Genomic DNA, 22,804 nt, shown 5'->3' on the forward strand with positions numbered 1-22,804 from the left:
CTGACAGACCTGTAGTTCCCTGGATCTTCCTCCCAGCCTTTCTTGTAGATGGGTGTCACATTTGCTAACCTCTGCCCAACAGGTACCTTCTCAGTTAGCCAGGACCACTGATAAATGATTGAAAGTGGCTTGGTGAGCACTTCTGCCAGCTCCCTCAGTACCCTTAGATGGATCCCATCTGGCCCCATAGACTTTTGTGTGTCTAAGTGGTGTAGCAGGTTGCTAACCATTTCCCCTTGGATTATCACAGAATCACAGAATGCTAGAGGTTGGAAGGGACCTCTGGAGATCATCTTGTCCACCCCCCTGCTAAAGCAGGATCACCTAGAGCATGTTGCACAGGATCATGTCCAGGTGGGTTCTGAATATCTCCAGAGAAGGAGACTCTGCAACCTCTGGGTAGCCTGTTCCAGTGCTGGGTCACACTCAAAGTGAAGAAGTTTTTCCTCGCGTTGAGATGGAACTTCCCATGTTCCAGTTTGTGCCCATTGCCTCTTGTCCTGTCATTGGGCACTATTGAAAAGAGTCTGGCCTCATCCACTTGACATCTGCCCTTTAGATATTTATAAGCATTGGTCAGATTCCCTCTCGATCTTCTCCAGGCTAAACAGACCCAGCTCTCTCAGCCTTTCCTCATAAGAGAGATGCTCCACTCCCCTCATCATCCTTGTAGCCCTCCACTGGGCTCTCTCCAGTAGTTCCCTGTCTTTCTTGAACTGTGAAGCCCAGAACTGGACACAATATTCCAGATGTGGCCTCACCAGGGCAGAGCAGAGGGGTAGAACAGCCTCCCTCCATCTACTGGCCACACTCTTCTTAATGCACCCCAAGATACCATTGGCCTTCTTGGCCACAAGGGCACATTGCTGGCTCATGGGGGCTTCATTCTGCTACTCATTCCTGTCTTCCAGTTCAGGGGACTGAGTACACTGAGAACAACTGGTCTTAGTGTTAAAGACTGAGATAAAGAAGGCATTAAGTACCTCAGCCTTTTTCTCATCCTTTTTCACCGTGTTCCCCGCCACATCCAATAAAGGATGGAGATTGTCCTTAGCCCTCCTTTTGCTGCTAATACATTTATACATTATTTAATGTATCTATAGAAAAAAATCGGTACCCTAATGCACTAGAACTTCTGTAAGTGTTCAGCAACACTTGCAAAAACCATGCAAGTATACTTGTCTGCAGAAGTTAAAGATGATCCATTAATCATTTGTACAAAGGGAATAAAGAAGCATTTTTTCCAAATTACTCTCTGAAATGAGAGAAGCAGGGACGAAATGATGAGTTCAGTTGTACAGCAGTGAATGTATCTGTAGAGAAATGTCAAAAATAATAACAAAAAAGTATTTTATAAATGGAATTGATAAGAAAAAATCATGATTGTCACTTCCATCCTTCAAATCTGAGAAGCATTCTCTCAAAAAAAAAGCATTGCAGGAAAAAGAAGCAATTCTTGGCCATTTTAGCTTTACAAAAAATTGTTTATAGATAGTAATATATCACAATAAGGGGAACAGAGCGAAGGTAATTTGAGCAACTGCTCCCCTTCTTCACCAAAATAAATCTCAAGGGAAAGGATTGGAAAAGCAATACATTCAACATTTTAAAAGAAGGCTAGAGACACAAGAAATGTGCTAGAGGGGTTAACCGATTTGTACCAAACAGGTGGAAGAATCTGACAAGCAGGATGAATACTACAGAGAAAACATTGTGAGGAAGGGAAATAATATTATTGGCTTGAGCTGTATAAAATCAGAAGATAATGTCTGTTGCATGGAACAACAGCCAGTTTACAAAGTTGTTGCATCTGAAGTGATTTACAGCTTTCAGTGTGAAAAACAGCCCTGGAAGATCTGGATACTGGCACATGGACAGAAAACTCAAGTTTACTGCTACAAAATATTTCTAAAATATTTCTAAAAGCAGACACATAACCACAGGCTATAGTTTTAACCTGCTGTTCAGTATGGTTCCTAGTACATCATCTTTTTCTGTCTATTATATGTGGCTATTGTAGGCTAATAACTTTGATAAATTTTCTTTGGAAGATGAATTATTTAGCAACATTAAGCAAGTTTTATGCAGAATGAAATGTCCCCGACACTGAAAGACATCTGTCACACGAACAAATTGACAAATACTTATATTCTATACTGATGTGGATACTCAGCTGACCTTTATTTCTGAAATCAAGTATGTCATGTGGTTTATCCAAATTTGATCTCTTATGTCATTTAGTGTTTGGAATTATGATATGGGCTTGGCCCTGTCTTGCAGTTTTCCAAAACTAATTTTTGAACACATATTCAATAGAGATTTAGTCTTCCAGCTTTGTTAATGTGTCATAACAGTTGAAGCCTGGGTAGGAAAACAGCATAAGTAATTGACTACTCATGACAAATCATATCAGTGTTGTTTTGCTGGCTCAGACCTCCCAGTCTATCAAACAGCAGACAGCATCTTCCTCCTCTTTTTTTATATTGCGAGACAGGAAAAAAGATAACTTTCTTTGTGTATAGTATTGATAAAATTTCACATGCCTATCATATCCCTTTTTATTCATCTCCTGTAAGGTAAACTGTTTTTATCCTTTCAATTGAATTTCCATTTCTATTATCCTGCTTCGCATCTTTTTCTGAACTTCCTCTAATTCTGTAATACCCTTTGTGGAAAAGGCATGACCAGGGCTTTGCACATTATCCTAACAAGAGTCTCACTATTGATACTTGTAATGGTAAGTCTATTCATATGTATATCCTCTATTAGCTTTTCCTGCATTTTTTTCTGTCTTTCTGGTTTTGCTCTATTTTGGAGCTGATTCTTGAAAAGATTTTATTTAGGGATATGAAGTTCACATTGCTACATTTCTTTTCTTCCAGTTAGGATCATGACCAGAAGCAGAATAAGCATGAGCTGGTTTTGTCAGATTATTGAATCAAAAGTGCTTGGAGTGCTTTCATGAAGGGAGTCATATTTGGCACTCTTGCTATTATCCTTAGGAGGTGGAGTGAAAATAGAGATTGAGGTAACTGCAAACATGACTAGGACTTGTTAGGTAGTACTTTGCCTGCTAGCTTTAACAGATGTTTGTTTTTTTTTAAAAAAGGTTTTAGCATGGTTGATTGTGCAATTTGACAGACCCCACATTCAGTTCTAAGAAAACTAAACCTCATTATAACACAACATAATATAAGCAGTTATTTATGAAAAAGAAACTAATGTAGAGAGAGCATCATAGAAACATATTCTTAAATTCAGCAATAACATGGCTTAATTTACATCTTAATTCCCTTTAATTCTACCAAGCTGACTCCTGATAATTATATTATTAACCTGTTTAATCACAGTAAAAATGTCTTGTTTCCCTTCTCTCCCATAGATTTCAGATGCAAAGATTGCAAAAGAATATATGTGAAGATCTAGTTCCTCTCATAGAGCAACTTTGTATATAGTGGTCATTTGGCTAGGATATGAAAAGATTGAGGACAAAAAATGGCCTTGATAATTTATAGAGGAACAAAAATTAGCTTTATAACATCATATTCTACATTTTTCAGGAGGAACATGTCTTGTGGGAAACCAGCATCATGACTAAGAAGGAATGGGTCAAAGTGGATATACAGCTACCAACAGGGACAGAAAAATTAAAGGTATGAATGAAAAAGGCACATGCTCGATTTTTGAAGATGGTTTACCTTATTGTTTATAAATCTTCTAGGAAACTTTAAAAATTGTTAAAAAGATATGTATCCTGAAGGTCTTGCTGTTCTTAGTTGCTTGAATGTGTGTAATGCTCTGGTTATAGCTCAAAAAACCATCTGCAGAAACATCATATGTTGAATCTTCTTGTCTTTAATAACACACCAGAAAATGAATACAAATCTCACCATACTTTAGTTAGTCATCTGAGTCCATCTCAGGTGTTACCAACTCATTTAAATATAAATGCTATTAAGTGAGATGATTTGAATGATGTTTGTGGGATTTCAGTGAAATTATGTAAATCAGTAATTGTGAGAGAATACCTTCTCCTTGAATTTTCAGACATAGAGAACACAAAATTGCAACTACTTAATTCTTAATTTAATTTACAAGTTTCTATTTTTAAGTAATTTTACATTTACATTTATTTTTCATAATTCTGTAAATAGCCATCATATTTTACTGTCTCAACAATCAGCTGAAAATGTAATCTCTGTGAAAGGACAAAGACTAAGCCTGCTGCAGGAATTGATGTTTTGACATATGTTAGAATGAATGCATTTCACCAAGCTAGTAGGTTATAAGTACCTGTTGTTGCCTGTCTCTCCTTTTCCCACAAGGACAAGTGTGAATAAACAACCAGATGTGTAATAAGACTATCTATCGTATCTAAAAACAAATAAAAAAAGGCTGCCGAAGTTGTATGTATATATGTAGAAAACCAAACCTCTGCATTCTTGTACAAAGATGGTAAGGATCACTTGTGCTTAGGGAAGGAAAGATACCATCTTTAATTATGTGATTATGTAATGTTTTCAGCATAGCATTCTGCCGTTTGAACTGGTGGAGAATGGATAGTATTAGAAGACTTTTGCATTTTGAAGAAATTGTCTCTAGTGGAAGATAAAGACATACATCATTCTTATTTCTTAGAAAGAAAAATTCCTCTTGAGATTTCACTCCAACCTAGTTCCCAGTCTTTGGTGAGCGTGTTAGACCCTTCTGCTTGTGACCCAAATCACATCTGTTCTAGTTTCCTTCTGTTTTGTCAGATACTCTTGTCCAGCTTTCCTTCCACTGTGTTTTCTGCCTCTTGCACATGACTACTTTCTGAGACTCACGCCCTGGTCATGTCCCAGCCTGTTGAAGCCCACAATGCCATTTTTGATTTGTGCCTCCAACTCCTGCTCTTGGTGGTTCGTTTCATTGCAATCTTCATCTTTCTGATGAATCCAAGCTTGCTTCCACCTGCTTGCTGCTTTAGGTCAGGTAAAAGAAACTTGGAGAGCACAAGTGGAGTAATCTGCTGTGCTGGTTAACCTTCGCAGTAGCTACTATGGGGCTATGTTTTGGATTTGTGCTGGAAACAATGTTGATGACACAGGGATGTTTTAGTTACTGCTGAGCAGTGCTTACACAGAGCCAAGGCCTTTGCTGCTTCTCACACCACCCCACCAGTGAGTGGGCTGGGGGTGCACAACAAGTTGGGAGGGGACACAGCCGGGACAGCTGACCCCAGCTGACCACAGGGATAGTTCATACCATGTGATGTCATGCTCAGCATCTAAAGCTGGAGGAAGAAGAAGGAAGGAGGGGATGTTTGGAGTGACAGTGTTTGTCTTCCCAAGTCACCATTACGCATGATGGAGCCCTGCTTTCCTGGAGATGGTTGATCACCTGCCTGCCCATGGGAAGTGGTGAATGAATTCCTTGTTTTATTTTGCTTGCATGCATGGCTTTTGCTTTAGCTATTAAGCTGTCTTTATCTCAAGCTATGAGTTTTCTCACTTTTACTCTTCTGATTCTCTTCCCCATCCCACTGAGGGGGAAGCAAGCGAGCGGCTGTGTGGTGCTCAGTTGCCGGCTTGGGTTAAACCACAGCATCTCCTTGCTTTGAGACCCAGCAGAGGAGGGCTCCACAGTGGCCAGGAGCAAGAGATGTTCTTCTGAAACTTCATTGCTCTAAATCAGCTTGTCTAAAATCTGGTCAGCACAAGTGAGCTTGTCAGAGAGAGAAATGCTCCTTGAATCTCCATGTCTATGCCAATAGCAATAAAATAAGCAGGTCCAGGGCACAGGACCAAGATTGACATGTGACAGTCCATGCAATTAAAACCTTAACATGGTCCCTAGCAAGGTTTTGCCCCAAGCAAATTGTTAACCTATGCTGTGCCAATTGGTGTCTGAGGACATTCCCTAGTCCAGTTTATTTGCCTGTGAATGTAACTGAAATTTTTTCTCTTGGGCATCTGCAAAATGAGGTTCTGAAGAGACTTCAGAGTAGAAGATGGAGTCTTTAGGATATTACATTTCAGGTCACTCTTCTAAAGCACAGGGGCATTGCAACTTTTTAGCCAAATTGTTATGAGATTAGGAGTTTTTCTTTTATATAGGCTTTTACTTAACTTCATTCTTTGAATTTGTCAAATCATTGTAGCTGAAAATTTTCAGAAATTTCAAACTGATGTAGTCATACAAAATTTCAGCTTTTAATCTGAATTTTTTTTATGTTTTTGTAATGGAAAGTATTCAGTGCTTTTTACACAGCACATTACTCTTTTATGTAAATAAAAATCAGTTTCTCTCTGTTGTCTGTTAATGGAAATATTTTAACTGTAACAATCCACAGCTTACGTTTAAAGGAACACTCCAGAGCAGGGCAGGTTTCATCTGTCTGAATAGCATCCAGCTCTTGGACACTACATCATCAGAGCCACCAGGTTTCTGCTCCTCAGAAGAATTCACCTGCACTGATGGGCAGTCCACAGAGCCTGGATCAGCCCGTGACTCTCACCCAGACTGTTCTGACGGCAGCGATGAGGATCCAGCAGCCTGCTGTAAGTGAATTGCATTGCTTTAGAAGGACACTGTGCTGAAGGGTAATGTGAAACCTAAACAGGTCTATCAAACAAATGGCTAGAAAATTTATTTATTACTTGTATAACTTCTTTTCCCCAGAATATTTAATGATGTACAGGTTAGTGACAATGTTCATAGCATTTTCTGTCCTGCATTTTTCTTCTTCTCATTGCTTTCTACCTCTCTGTCTGGCCTCAGCAATTTGTTTTGGACCCAGATAGTAAATTTTTAAGTATTTGCAGAAATGCAACATTTTGCATATTTTTGTTTAAATGTATTCCCTACATACAACATTTATAACCTCTACTTCCCTAATTTGAGTGGCACTGAAATCTGCCTTGGGATTTGTTGTTTGAACACTTTTCTATTTTAGACTGTCTGTGAGTTACCGTCAGAAAATACATTAGCTGACATGATATTTGCATGGTGAGACAAATCACCGTACAAATCGGCTACAGTTCAGAAGCTACGTCTTATTCGTGATATTTTCAACTGAAAGTTACTTTGCTTAGAAGTCACAGTTTCTACTGTACAATCAAGAATAAAAGAAAATAATTAAAATTGCTGGACGATGTCTATAATAATTCTGAGACATTTTAGATCTCCATATGAAAGTAGCTTTAGAGACTGTATCACTTCTAAAATGAATATTATACAGTGTACATCTGTATTTATGTTTGCCTGTGGTAGTAACAATTAAATGTGTGTTGCAGATGAAAACTGTGCACATATTTAAGATATTGGTGATGATATATATTGCTGCTGGGAGGGGCAAATTAAAATTTCATGTGTCACTCAAGACAGTGGGATGAAGAACACTGATAATGTTCTAGTTTCAAATTTCTTGAGAAGACTTTGAGAACTATTTGTGACTACGAGCTTTTTTTTAAAAAAAAAAACAAAACAAACCAACCTCTCACAGTCTGAACCTTTAATCTTTTCAATTACTTAAAGAACCATGCAGGAGCCGTTTCTGAAACAAGTAATATTTGCAAATGTTGAAATAACATTTTAAATAGGAAGGTTTATACTGTTTTATCTCTGGGTGTAATCTAAGCCAACATTAAAGTCTATAGGGGCTCCCTCTCTGAGATCTGTTTTCCTTTTCTACCAGATTTGACCCTGTGCTGCTAGCTCTGTGTGTTTGCTGGTAGGAGCGTGGAGACTCTTCTCATGCTCTTTTGGAGGGGGAATGGAATGAAATTGAATAGTACTTTATAAACTGGACTTTATTTCTCAGCAATTTAGTGTGCTCACTTCAGTAACAATGTGAGAAAATTGTGGTGAATAATAACTGGGAATATAGAAGAATAATTTTAAGGTTTAAAATGAGAATGAAAAATAATTGTGCCAGATGAAGGGTAGCTGTTAATAGTACTACACAAAGTAAAAATAAAGATAACTCTAAACACAGGTAATTATATTTTGCATGCAATGCATTGCACTTTCTTATTTTATTTTTACCTCTGTGCCTCAGACACTGGACATTGGCATTGGGTAACCAAAAGATTAACAAATAACCTAGATATAGTCAGTATTTTGAAGTTAAAGAAAGATCACAGTGGGACTCACTCTTGAGAATATTGCTTCCATCGTGCTTGTGTGGATGGGTCAGAAAAACTGGAGAGTGGGCAGCAGAAAGAAAATTCAGAATGGCCTGGGGTTCTCAACACTGTCCTTCGTGGCATCTGAGGGTGCTGGGGCAAGGGAGGTCCAGCCAGTGCAAAACCTTCTTTGATAGCTCTGCCTAGTGGTCCACTGTCTGCTGCTGCCTCTGCAGTTAACTTTGGTTCACCGTATGGCACTGATTCTCCACTAACTCCTAGTGTAGTTCAATTTAAAGAAAAGATCACACTCAGTTGAACCTGAGACATAGGGATTGTGTGCTCCCTTCTGTGTTGAGGCATTTACAGGTTGAAGATGTATCAATTTTTTGGAGCAGTGCACAAAAGTATACTCATCCTCTCAAAAAAGTGTGAGAAAAGGTGCTTTTCTTAAATATAAGTAACCCATAGCAGTTGCGTGTTGCTCTGACTACTGGCTGAGAAGAAAGAAAAGAAAAAAATAACAAACTTTAAAATAACAATAACTGGTTTTGAAGTGGGCCCATTTTAATAGCTAATATTGTCTTGGATACTTCACACATTCCTTTTCAGGAAAGAGGACCCTAAAGGTGGAATTTAGCTCTTCAGCAGTTTGGTCAGCTTAGAAAATTCATCTTTCTGACACTTTCTGCAGTCTGGAACAAAAGACCTAAAGGAAAAATCATCCTTTATTTCCTTCCTCTTTTCCTCTCCTTATGTACACTTTCCACATGATCTTGAAATTGTCCTGCATGATATGTAGAGTGCACTACATTTATTCACATTGATTTTCAGTAAAAATTCCTATCTGGTATAATAATGCATATTTTAGCCTCTATTCTTTTAGTTATTTTAGCCTCTATCCTTGGACACATCCTCTGTAGTTTCCTTTGATGAAGTACTCTCACGTACTGAAAGAGCTGGCAGATCTCCACACTGAATGAAAACAAAGGCAGACAGCTGTTACTTAGCAATGTGAAGGATTTCCCTCTTCTTTGAGGATTTTCTTTTCTTCATTATAACGGAGAAGGAAAAATAATGTTTCTCTTTGGTCATGTTAACTTGACATGAATGGTCTTATAGTAACGCAATTTATTACAGGAACAAATACATATATGTTTTACAATGCTGCTTAAACTTTCTGTTTAATCTCTGCCCATTTATATAAATATATATTTAAGTATCTGGGACTTAAAAGTTTTGAAAAATTAGGAACTTGTCTAGGAAACACTTATGCATATGAGTAACCACCTTTATTTGAGTAGTTTTGTTGAAATCAATGAAACTAATTAAGGGACAAATTATGAAATTAGTGGATTTTGTATTAAATTCCACATTTTCATTATGTCTTATTAGACACCACTTATTTGAGATCACTTGTAAAATTCTTATTTCATAATGACTGATAATAAATTATCAAAATCTAATTAATATACTCAGAGAAAGTGAGAGACAGTACTTAGATCATCTGAAGGATTAAAAAGACCCCTTTTATTCTGATCCCTTTTCTTTATTTCCTACCTAATATAAAGGAAGTTTTGCACTAAATGCCATACCAAATAACAAATATTTAAAGTGCTATACTTACTATCATTATGCATGATTTATATGTAACATACACGATACATATAAAAATATCACAAATTAATCAGTAGCTAGCAATCCTAGGAACTTGGCAAGAAGTCTAGGAAGTGTTTGCTATTGTCAAGCGATATCACACTTTGATACAGTAGTGTTCTCGGAAATTGCCTGCTCATCATCATTCATGTAGAATCGAAATGATTGTGGGGTGGGACGTCTGTTTCTGAAAGAACATCACCTTCCACGTAGCCTAATTAGAAGCTTCCTTAAAACACCCGTCTAACTCTTCTGGTTATAATTTTGCATCTCTAGTATTAGCTTAAATATTGTCAGTCACAGGATTTGTATAACTTATGAATAGAAAATAGGTAGAATGAAGGAAACTTGTATAATTTTAAAGCCATGTAATTTTTACTGCATTTCATTTACAGTATAGCAATTTACTATTGCAAATCCTTGAAACCTTCTACAGCAGATGAACACATATGCAAATTCTTTTATTACCATTCAACTTTAAAGTAGAAAGAGCATTCTGTAGTCTGAAACATTTTTTTTTACTACACATTTATGTGTTTCCTGTGACATTAATTGTCTGGAATTGTCAGAATCAGTCCATCAATCTTGTAGGTGCACTTGGAGAAAAAGAAGCTACATCCATATTATTTTCACAGACTTCATTGCTTATGAACACTGTGTAGCACTGCCTTTGTGTTTCACCAGAACAGTTAACTCAAAGTACTTTCACACTCTGCAGACCCAGGGTTGGCATGAGATTCTCTTAACACCACCAGTCTCTTAACCCTAAGCAAGGTAACTGCATAGATTGAGAAGCAGATGAGGCCATCTCACCTACGGGACTAGGGTGTTAGGACAGATCTGTCTAATGACATATGACATCTGGAAGTTCAGGCTAGACGACCTATGGTCATCTGTGACATTTCTGCAAGAATCCTTTAACAAATTCTAGACACATAAAACTAATCACAAACTGGTAGGGAATGTGCACGGATAGTCAGTAAGAAGGTATATGTGTAACCCTTCCCTTTCCCATAATGACATTAAATGTTAGGCAGGAATGGCAAAATATTAATGACAAAGTAATCACACAGAGGTGCTTTCGTCGCTGATCATACAGACAGTTTATACCCCAAATTCCATAGGAGCTTGAGTGGTGCCACACTGAGAGGGGGTAGAAGTCCTCCTCATTCAATACTTTTAGTTGGGGAAATCCCAACCTGATGGAGCGACAAGCTGTGTCTCCCCAGTTGTGTTCATTTGCTTGAGCTGCCAGAGTAGGACTGAAAAGCTTCATCCAGTTGCAGACTAAAAAAGTTGAAGCAATGTTAACTGGCTGGTAACCCAGCCTAACTAATAGTACCGCTTTGTCTTTTCTTCAGGAGGATCAAAAGAAGCTGGGATAGGTAGAGTAAGCCAGTCAAAGGAAAAAACATTTCCATTTAACCTCACAGTGTCTTGGAATATGTACTTTGTTTCCTGTATCTTTTTTAAAAAATGATGTGGAAAAATGTTTCATACTAATTGAAAAATCCTTCCAGTGTATTTTATGGCTTTAGGAAGCTCCATTTATTTCTTGAAATTCAAGGAAATATGTTTGGGGAACATTTTGTTCTCCTGGTTAGAATCATAGAATGGTTGGAAGGGACTTTAAAGATCATCTAGTTCCAACCCCCCTGCCATAAAGCCAGCCCCTCCTTGTTGGTGAGAACAAGGTCCAGCATGGCACCTCTCCTCATCGGCTCCTCTATCACTTGGAGAAGGAAGTTATCATCAATGCATTCCAGGAGCCTCCTAGATTACTTATGCCCTGCTGTATTGTCTTTCCAACAGATATCAGAGTGATTCAAGACCCCCATGAGGACCAGGGCTTGCAAACATGAGGCTGCTCCTATCTGTCCATAGAGGGCCTCATCCACTTGGTCTTCCTAGTTGGGTGGCCTGTAGCAGACCCCCACTATAATGTTCCCTGTCCCTGCCCTTCCTTTAATCCTGACCCATAAGCTCTTGGTCAGCTCCTCATCCATCCCCAAATGGAGCTCCATGCACTCCAGCTGGTCACTGACATAGAGGGTGACAGCCCTTCCTCCTCTTCCCCGCGTGTCCTTCCTAAAGACCCTGAATCCTTCCATTCCAGCACTCCAGCCACAGGAGCCATCCCACCACATCTCCATGGTGCCAGTAATATCACAGCCCTGCAGATGTGTGCAAATCTCCAACTCTTCTTGTTTGTTCCCCATGTTCCTTCCACTCCAACACTCCAGGAATCATTGCTTTTGCAGACCTGCTGTAATAATTTACTCCTTGACTAGTTGAGATAAACTGATATACCCACTTTAAAAAAACAAAAAAAATTCAGATTTGACTTGTTATTAAAATGAATGCAGGTGGTTGTTTCCTTTCTAATTTCCTTTCTGTTTTGCTGAATTATAAATATATGAATGTCCAAAAATGAGAATTAACTGGTTTTGCTTTCAGAACGTAGAAAACATTTCTGCAGTTTGAATGCAGTGAAATCTTCCCAATGAAATAAATAAATAAAAAACATAAGTTCTGATGGTAAAAGGTACAGTAGGAAAGGACATAATATCTCAGAAATCTGCTTTATGTCTGTTTAACTTACATAACTGCAGTATGACTCTTCAAAAAATATAGGTTGTGCGGTCACTTATTTTCCAACTATGCATAGTGAAGTGTTCCCTATAAAGACCTGAAGGGTCAAATAAAACTGTAGAAAAAGGCTGTGAATAATAAAAATTATGCACTGTTTCTGTGGGAAAGGAGCATTTCTCGAAGTTTATTAATGTTTAAGCAATGACAAAATACACTGAGAAACTGTCTCACTTGGATTTGGGTTTCAGACAAAGAACAGAACTTTTTTTCCAAGCTTGATTAAACATTTACAAGCACTCCTTAAGTTTTTAGAATTAAGCAGGTATAAAATTTAAGTCAAACTGTTAACTCAGACAATTGGGTTTCACTCACATTTATAACCTAGCTGTTCCCTAATATTAATACTTTAAAAAATGAAGTATCACTTCCAGAAGCTACGCACAGTGGAAGACTTGAGCTTGGTAAGTGACTCTGGCTCAGTGTCTCTGCATGATTGGATTTTTGTATAGACTTTGTCATTTTAAAAACACAACTACATTGTCATTTTAAAAACACATGTGCAGTGAAGAAAAAAAAAGTAGCATCTGAACTGTGCTCAACATGATCACGTTTAGTGAACTGGAGCCATGTTATTTTATTTCCCCTCACTCCTCAAAAAAAGAAAACTAAAAAAACACAACCCCCCCCCCCCAAAAAAAAAAAACCAAAGCACCATGAATATTCTCCCTACCTTTACAATTCTGCTGAGACTTTTGAAAAAATGACTGGGCAAAATAATTTGATTTGGAATTGTGTCTTTTTGTGTGTGCATGTCTTTTTTTTTTTTCTTTTTCCCCACTGCTTGTATGTTCAACCTAAAAGATGTTTATGCATTTCTTTCTAAATCCATAGTGTTACAAGAGACTGTACAGGTGGCTACCAATGTGAGAAATGATGATTTCACCAGACTTCTCTCTTTCCTGTTGACCATCAAGGGCAGTGATTGGCTCCGTCTGACCACAGCCTTGCTGATTCACCATTTCTTTTAGTATATGGTTTTGAAATGCAGCTTCACCAGTCAGGTTTTCACTATGAGCCAGGGAAAAACCCTGAGCCTTGTATTGAGCCACATTAAATTACTACAGTTCTGATGTCATCAGCACATGAAAGATGATGTTCTTCATACTGTAATAACTCTTCTCATGGTCCTAAGTATCTCTAGTTAAAAGAAAAAAATAATTAAAAAAACCCCTATGCTAAATACCTTATTGAACTGTAAAATAATAATAATTACTACCATATTGATTTCTCTTTTTATTATTCTGTCATTATTTTATCTTTGGTACTTCCAGGAACAGCTTTTTAGTTGCTTAGTAGACAACCGAGTAAGTCTTTGTGTCTACGTGGTGATTTATTGATGTCTTTTTGGGTATTACTACACAACCATTGCAGTCAGCTTCTTACACAGAAGACCTTTTGCAGGGTTTAGGGAGGCCCAAGGAAAGAGATGTTTAAGCAAAGAATGTTTGCTTTTTTGTGTCACATGGGTTCTCTCAAGACTGCTTAGCTAAGGAAAGCACAATGCCTAGACGTAGTATTAATTACTGTACAGCAAAACAGCTTAGTCTTGGATATCAATTTGCATATTCTACCTTAATGTATTAGGAATTGAAGTCTGATTAACAAGGTACCTTGTCAAAAGCATGAGAATTCTGTAATTAAATAAGTTAAACAAGTTTCATGTTTAACTAATATACTGCACTAAAGAGAAAAGCATGCTCCATTGAATTTTAAATTTATATCGAGATAAGAAATATTGATATTTGTGATTTATTTTGTACCTTAGGATTTAACTGCTCAATTTACGTCTTTATAGCAGGAAGACCTTTACTATGGACCTTTACTACCATGGTGTTTCAATAAAGATGCATTTAATTTTGGTTTTGTACAGTCTGAAATTGGAGTAATATGTATGTTCATGTCTGAGGCTGATATGATAGGGCAAATGTGCCATGAAATCTGGAAAGTGCTAAGTTTAGTTCAAAAGCAATTTTTACAATTGCAATAAGTGACCCAAACAGGTAAGTGCAGCACTTTGTGAAGCTGTTCTGGATTAGGAAAGAAAACTCTTAGATTATACTATTTTCTTATTAAAAAAATTAATTTTGTTCAAGAAATTAAATAGTGTGTGAGATTGTTATACAGTTTAAGTTGGTTTAATCCATACCAACTGAGAAAATGGTCTTTTACTTTGCAATAAAAATTTCTAGGAGACCTAAATAATTCATAAATTTAAATCTCATTTTCAAAAATAAATTAAGTGGAAGCTTAATTCATCTTTACGTTCAGTGTATTTAAAGAACTAAATAAATTTGATTTTTTTTTCCACACATTCTAGAACTTTTTGTCCATCTGAATAACCTGGATTTCAGTGAAACATCCCAGTGCTTCTCTAAGACCACTTGTACAGCCAAATACAACATAGTCACAGTTTTGGCGTTAAACTGTTGCATCAAATTCAAATTAACTATCTGTTATCATTGTTATTCTTCCAACAGCTAATTGCACTATATGTGATTTTGAGACTGACCTCTGTGGATGGAAGCCATTAAGCCTAGGTGATGCTGACTGGAACATAGTGAAAGAACAGGCTCCCCTTGACAGAAGACTCCCTGACAGAGGTCATACAACTAATACTGGACATGGTGAGATTTATTTTATTATTATTTTTATTGTTGTTGTTGTTATCATCATCATCATCCTTCTGTGATGAGTATTTGTATTGGTAAATGGTGACAGACTGATAATAACAACAGATTTGAAATGCATGCTACATAGTATGCATATAACATAGGTAATGATACAGAAAGCTAGTCTTTCGGGGATGCTCTTTCTTAGATGTCATTTGGTTACTATGTCTTCGTAACCTTCATTTTCTGCTGGGATAATCAAGGAGGTATGAGACGTGATCCAGCCTTCAGTTGTTTGAGAAACCAACCTTTGAACTGACATATCTAACTTTATTCATGCATAGTGTAAGCATCTTTTTACCCAGAGGCCATTCTTGAAAGCAGTATTTTGACAAAATATCAATGTAGCTTTTTGTAGAGCGCAGGTAAATTAATCAGTTTTGTCTGGGAAAAATAGAGTGAAATATCCTTTGAACAGCTGTTCTTCCTTCAGCCGATAGTTACTATACAATACATTCAGCAGGAAAAAGTTTATTCCAGTAGAGGGCTGTTTTAAACTATTTTTCCAAAATGAAAATGTTATTACAGCATACTGTATAAAACTAAAACTGCCTAGCATGTTTGTCATTGTCAAATAATATTGGCAAATATTCTGTTACTTTAATGTTATTAAGATGTATCTATTACATTGCTTCCTGTGGACATTAGATTACTAATTAAAATCTGGGTTACAGGCCAATACCCCTTTAAGTTAATTTTTTTAAATTATGTATATCATTTTACAACCAGACCTCCACACTTGTCTCCCATGTTCACGTTAAAGGAATGTGAAATATTAAGAATTCCACCTCAAGCATTAAAAGGTGGAGGAATTCGAGGATTAAAATTTGCCTGAGCAAACCCTGGTGGGGTGAGAGTACGTGAGTGCATGCTATACAACAACAAGGCACAATCATATGCCTTTTTTTCCATCGGTCCCCAACTGATGAAGTGCGCCAAAGTTGCTATTTGCTTCCTCAGCAGCTATTTCATATTTCATTTTATTCTCTCTCTAGAGTGGCACTGCATCCGCATTACTGCACTGTCTGCAAACGTTACTGTGTCACAGCTTCTGAACTCTCACAGCTCCGGAGAAGCGCACTGATATACTTGTGTCTTTCCCATGTGGGTTATTCTAGGTGCTGGTGAGATCTGAGGTGTAATGTGGTCATAGCAAAGGCTGCTGGTAGAAACACCTGCTCTGCAGCCTAAGCAGCATGTTAAGTTAGCCTATGTGGAGCTACGTGCTGCTGCACTTAAGCTACTTCGATACCTGAATCATTACAATTTAGGTTCACGTCTTTATATGTTGCTGCAGGTTGAAGCCTCAAGCAGATCTTGAGGTTACCATGCAGCACCTCTGAAGTCCAGTGACGATGCATTCCTCATACAAGTTAGCGCAAAGGTCTTTCTGAGGTGGTTTTGTACCCATCTAGCACTGTGCCTGCTACACCCACATCATGGCTTTAGAATTAAGTTTCCAGAATTTGAGCAAGTTTTGCCCAACATTAAATCAAGGTACTTCAGGTTGCAACAGTTGCTTGTAATACCACAGAGTGTTCGTCTCTCTTCTCTCCTGGGGAGGGCAGCAGCAAATTTGGTTAATGAACATCTTGGCAATGTTACCGTAGAGCCTCAGCTGCAAAGTAAAAGAGGATCCTTTGAAGTACCCTTGCATTCCAACGAGGGGAGCTTCCCTCGCGCTGTGGAGCGCAGCGCGCCTGTTTGTACGACGAGCTGCAACGGTCACCTCTTTGTGCCAGCCTTGCTAAAGCGATGCGATTATTCACATGGGGCTGGACTTACCCCTCTGCTTCATTATGTATCCATGGGAAATAAATGGCTAAGGAGTATGACCGTGGCAGCACAATAGCTGATTTTCGAAGATGCAAGGCAATATGTGTAATATCAATGCACAAACAAGACTGAGCCTTTAGTGTTGTTTTGCATAGACTTTCATGAAAAAGTCTCAGTATTCAGCGAAGGCAGCACTGACGGCATTCAAAATATGCTGCTTTAGGGCCCCTCGAACATGTTTATCCTTCCCTACCTTTGTCTGAAGCACATCTGCTGTAGTTCAAATCCAAAGGCAGTTCGTTTGCCAGAGTTCAGATTAGATCTTTAATTAAGCTTTCATCCCCACTAGCACAGACAACAATGTCAAGTCTGTGGACCCCATGAGAAAATATAACTTATTCCATTGGCTCCCATGGTCTGCAACATTGTTAGCATGCTTAAAACTGGCTGGGCTGCGCTGACAGTGAATACTGTACCCTAAAGGAAATTAATTTTTGTTCTAAATTCTGTTTGAAACATTATTTAAGCCAATTAAAATGTGTCCTTTAGGGATCCCAGCTGAGGCCTATGCTGTTTGATCTCCAGGATGCTCTGTGTTGCAGCTCCTGCAATCCCTTTGCTCTCCCCAGCCTGTGTGGAGAGCAAAGGCACTGTGCGAAGGTGATGGGAAGTAGTTGTAGTATTTGGAGGATGGAGGTCTTAAGGTTTTTGCCTGAGGAAGGTGGATAAAAAAATACATCCAGTGGGTCTGCACCATAAAGCTTTCACAGAAGCAACACCTGAACTCCCTTTGCAGGGCTCTGTATTTACTTCCACAGGTTTAAGTGCTTGCAGGCACCACGACAGCAAGGGCTGCCCAAATACCCTTTTTTTCTTGTCCCTCTTTCCTCATCTTTGGACTCAGTCATGTTAATTTTACTGCAGAGGAAAGAGGCAGGAGCATTTAGCAATTCTATTTTGTCTTTGCCTGCGTAGTAGACGCTGGTTGTCACAGCCTGTTACAGGACCCATCTCGTTATCCACAGAGACTGAACTGACGGCAAAGCCGTTTCATTTGTTTACATTTGTGAATAAGCTTTAGGTGCCTCACCGAGCACATAGCTGCTTCTCTGAGATAGCTCTTTGCCATTGGAGCATGACATATTTCTCATATTTCTTTGATTTTTGTTTTCAGGAGCATTCATTTACTTCCATGGATCACATCGGATGAACACAAAGATGGCCATGTCTCATCTGGTGAGCCCTTTCCTTGTCAAGCTGTCGCCTGGGCTCTCCTGCTGTCAGGTAGCAGTTTGATATTAACTGTCCCCACCTTTGTAAGCTATCACTCACCTGACGTGCAGATATGGTATTCTTCATGCTGCAAGGGATGCTGCAGAAAAACTGGCTCCATTCCGATACCACTGGCAGGAGTTACAGACTAATTCTTTGGGAGGAGGGAGATGCAGCAGGCTTCTTACTGCTTTACTGCCAAATTTTTATATCTAATTATTATTCTTTTTAAAGCATCCACCAGTTGACTCAGGCTATGCTTCAGGTTTTCATATGCTGTGACAAACGTAGCTGGACAACAACATCAGGGCCATTATCAGCTCACAGCCTGCCTTTCGAGCAAAAGCTGGCAGAGTCACGCTGTCATCTGTAGGCAGGACATGCTCACACGTCCAACATCCCATAGCAGGAGACCTGTGGTCTGACTCATAGAGTGGTTACGGTCGGAAGGGACATTAAAAATCATCTATTTGCAGCCCCTCTGCCATGGGCAGGGAAGCTATACAGACCAACTACATTGGTGTGACCAGAGAGAATTAGCTACCATGCTCGAGACATGTACTAAATTTTAATTAACGGTTTGAGGAAGATGCTTTTTTAAGCTGATTAGCACAGTACTTGGGAGTTTACCTTGAAGTGCTTTTTTTTTTTTTTTTTTTTTTGTTAAATGTCTTGTGGTTCCATAAAGGAATGCAAAAGCAATCAGCCAGGATGGTGGTTGATCTGAGAAACAAGAAAACTACCTGGAAAAAATGGGTCAGGAGGGCTAAAAAATAGAAAAGTCTTATATGAAAAATGAAAATAAAGTTTTATAACTATTGTATTGGAATTTTCAACAAAATGCCTATTTTTAAAATAGAACTTGAAGAAATATATATGTATAATTATATTATTAAGGAACATAATACAAGAAAATACTCCTAACTGTATTTTTGTTTATCCTTTTGGCCACTGAATAAAGTGAATAGATGCTGTACAGATTTATAAGGTTTTTTTAATTTTTTCTGAGCCTTTTTTTTTTATTTTCTGTTCTGTAACTTTTCAAAGCTTATGCCATATTGGGGAGAAACTAAGTTGAGTAGTTATGGTGTTATGTTTCTTCTGCTACCACATAATGCCTCCTGATTTTAGAAGTCACAGAGAAGAAAAGGAAAAGATAGGGAGAGCTTGCCAAAATAATTTTATTGCGTTCAGTAGTAAAAAGAGGCTTTAGAGAAACAAAATAAAATTTAGACTGGTTGCTTAATTTTTCAGACTCAATGTAGAATAGAAACTGTAATTTCACTGAGGAAAACTTTTTTCAAAAATAAAAATGTCAGAAAACAATGTGTGGAGGAACTGCACTTAGAAGGCCTAACAAATAGCAGAATTTTATTCCAGCAGGACCTAGGCTTCTTAGGTTTTTTTCTAGTGTAAGGGACCTGAAACAAGTTTTAGCTTACATAAATCTGTTTTCCTTGAGACTGTAGCTGATTTGGACTTTGCACATCAATGAGTTACCAGATCTCAGCTGAATAGTTTCAACTTGCAGCTGAGGCATAGAAGCCTCTTAAATAATTTAAGAACAGCACCTTGCCGTCATTTAATTCACTCTCTCAGTTCTTAATCTTCCCATGGCTTCTTAGCATTGTAAAAAATCAGAAATAAAATAGTTGCAGAATGAAATCAAGCAAAATGTTGCTGCAGGGAACACAGAAGGCCTCGCAGTATCCCATCGGAGCCCTGCGCGTTGCATTACTCCTGGGATACCAACAGCCTTTGTACGCACAGTGCATTCATTCGGGCAGTTCCGTATCTCTTTTGTAGACTTTGATACCGAGTAGATAAGTACCTTTCAACTTCAGATTAACTTATTTTAGAATCCCTTAAGGTGAACTGGGCACAACTGGTATGCGAATCAATGAATCATTCCACTTAGATCTATTGCAGAATTTGGTCTGCATTCAAAATAAATACAAATGCAGCAGGGATTCACATATATTTCTCTAGTTCAAAGTCAGAAAATACACTATTTTTAATTTTGAGTATGCACGTATTGAATGTATTCAGAGTTCCCAGATTCAACAAAACCAGGGCAAGTTCTCATCCAGCTATACATGTCTTGAAAAGAGAGTGTTTGAAGACTGGAAGCCTGGCTTTCTGCCACATTTTCCCTGCAGACTTTTATTTCTGGGAAAGAGCAAGGCGTAGGGGTTGCTCATTAGGATGTGTATTGGTGTGTTATGCTCTCTGCGTATAAATGTGAGATGTTGCCCTCTGTTGGATGTCCCACTGAGAGGATAAAAGGATCTACAAAAAGAGATCTATGTTTATTAATGGCTTTACACGTTCTTTGGCTCCAGTTGTTTAAAAAAAAAAAAAAAAAGAAAAAAAGAGAAATAAAATTGGAGTTGAGAGATAACAGTCTTATATTGTGCCTTACTGACTAATTGAAGCTTAGAAGTAACTTGTTTCTGCAGCTTCCTGCAGCTGAGTCTTTCTGTAGATGTCAGCTAAGAAACATCTTCATTTAGCTCAAGTTTTTGGAGTTGCAAAAGCAAATTTCTAGTCCTAGCTCTCTGTTTATGGTTCTTTAATGGACGCAGCAGTCATTGTAAAGTAGAACATGTAGATATAGAGAGGGAGGGTAATTGTATTTCTTACATAATGAAAACACAAATTTGTTTGAAAAGCTGTTTGATAAACATAAACCTTACATCTAGATTGTTTAGGGTGTAGTTCTTCAAATAGCTCATTTTGAAATGTGTTTGTATTCCTTAAGCTTTCTGGTGGGGAAAAAAAGTTACATGAAAGTATTTCAAATTATTAATAAGTCTTGAGTTTATTTTATGTAATATATGAGCTCATGAGTGGAGAAAAAAGAAACACCGTGGGAAATTGAGAGACCAAGTCCACCAGCCGTGAAACCAGAAGATACTAAAAATGAACAGTGTGTTGTAACAAGAATATTTCCTAACCACTGATCTACCTTGTGCTACGTAACACAAGCAAAAAAGAAACTCTCTGTTCATGCATAGCAGATGTTGTGTCTTTGGCATATTTGCCAATTTTATGGACTAAATTCAGGGCCAGAAGTGAAAGGTGGTGAATCCACATGCATGATTATTTTCAGATTATTAGTCAATGACTAGAATGTAAGGAATTCTCAAATTCATTAATCCTGTTAACAATTTCCTTGGCATACTCAGGGTCTACAGCTTTAACAGAGATGCTAATGTGATAATTTATTGAAGAAAAGACTCTTCTCAGATTCTAGTTACTCTTAAACTACTATTTCCCTTAAAAAGGAAAAAAAAAAAAAGAAAGAAAAAAGAAAAAAAAAGATCTCTTGGGGACAAACAAGGAGGAGAGGAGCAGAAGGGGACACTACTGGGGACACAGCTGGAGACATACCCACAGAAAGAGGTGGTCCATGCTGAGGAGGTATGGCTCTGAGAGGTCTGCAGCTGTGGGTGACCCATGCTGGGACAGGGACACCCCCCAAGGGACTGCGGTGGTGGGTGACACATGCTGGGGTGGGGACACCCCAGAGGGACTGTGGCCTGCCAAAGCCCTGCGCTGAAACAGGGGAAGAAGAGGAAGAAGCAATGAGCAGAGGAGAGGAATGTGCAGGGAGCACCAGAAAGAAACCATTACTCACATGCCCAACCTCCTGCTCCACCTGTTACCTCACCAAAGGAATTGGGCCAGATGCAGAGTAACCTGCAGCAAAAAATTAGGGAAATTAAGACTACGAAGGGGGCAGGTTAAGTGTTGGACTTAAACTGGTCTGGGGAAGGGAGAGGAAAGGTGTTTGCTCAAGTTTGTATTTAAGTGTTTATTCTGTTTTTACTTTTTTCTCAGTAGCCCAATCAGTGATTAGAAATTTGTGTTAATTCGCAACAAATTAAGTCAAGTAAAAATTACACCACTACCTTGAGGCTGGTTTGCCTGTTACAGTCCCTAATATAATACTTTTCCATGATCTGTACAGCCCATTGTGTCAGCTGTCTTGCTCAAATAAAAGACTTTAACTGTCTCATGTCTAACTGAAAGATGGTTAACACATGCATCTGTGTTTGTCCTAAGGCTAAAGATGGGTTTTCTCATATTTGTTATTGTCTTGCAAAAAAAATACATAGGTTTCATTTGGCTGTTAGCCCAAAATTGTCTGTATTCTTTAACTCTGTTTAAAAGTTGATATAACATGAAGAAATAAAAGGAAACATTTTCTCTGCAGTGTGATGATCCAAGATACACAGTGTAAGATCATATGAAGATGGGTAGAGAACTGAGTGGGAAGAGCTTTTTTTACAGCTCTTGTTTTTCCTTCACAAAGATTCATTATCAAGGCTTTTGCAGGGAAGTAGAGAGTCTGCAGTTGAAGAAATTTTAGTCTTTCGCTATGTGAAGAAGGACTCAGGGGGAAGGAAAAATAAATTAGTCTTTGAAAATCTTATTTCTTCCCTGGACTTCTCAGCTGAATTTTTTTAGTATTTAAAACAAAACAAAACAAAACCAAACTACAAAAACCCCAACAAACCAAATAACCAAAACCCAAACAACCCAAAACCCCCCAAAAAACCCCAACAAACCAGAAAAGCATCAGGTTTACTCTGTATTGCAGGGAAGGCATAGTGAACTGGGATTCTCACTATTTTCTGATCTTTTCTGCTTGTCAAGCAGTTTTTT

At 38.2% G+C, this 22,804-nt stretch overlaps 1 protein-coding gene across 1 annotated transcript in view; it reads left to right on the top strand.

The window, feature by feature from the left end:
- MALRD1 (MAM and LDL receptor class A domain containing 1) overlaps positions 1-22,804 on the top strand; it is a 280,047-nt gene that overhangs the window by 26,713 nt on the left and 230,530 nt on the right. The window contains exons 8-11 of the mRNA XM_054818588.1: positions 3,561-3,653; positions 6,335-6,542; positions 14,894-15,040; positions 18,036-18,145. Coding sequence (XP_054674563.1) covers positions 3,561-3,653; positions 6,335-6,542; positions 14,894-15,040; positions 18,036-18,145 — 558 coding nt within the window. The remainder of the gene's footprint in view (positions 1-3,560; positions 3,654-6,334; positions 6,543-14,893; positions 15,041-18,035; positions 18,146-22,804) is intronic.

Source organism: Grus americana, chromosome 2 (assembly GCF_028858705.1).
Source record: "Grus americana isolate bGruAme1 chromosome 2, bGruAme1.mat, whole genome shotgun sequence".
NCBI classification, from domain to species: domain Eukaryota; kingdom Metazoa; phylum Chordata; class Aves; order Gruiformes; family Gruidae; genus Grus; species Grus americana.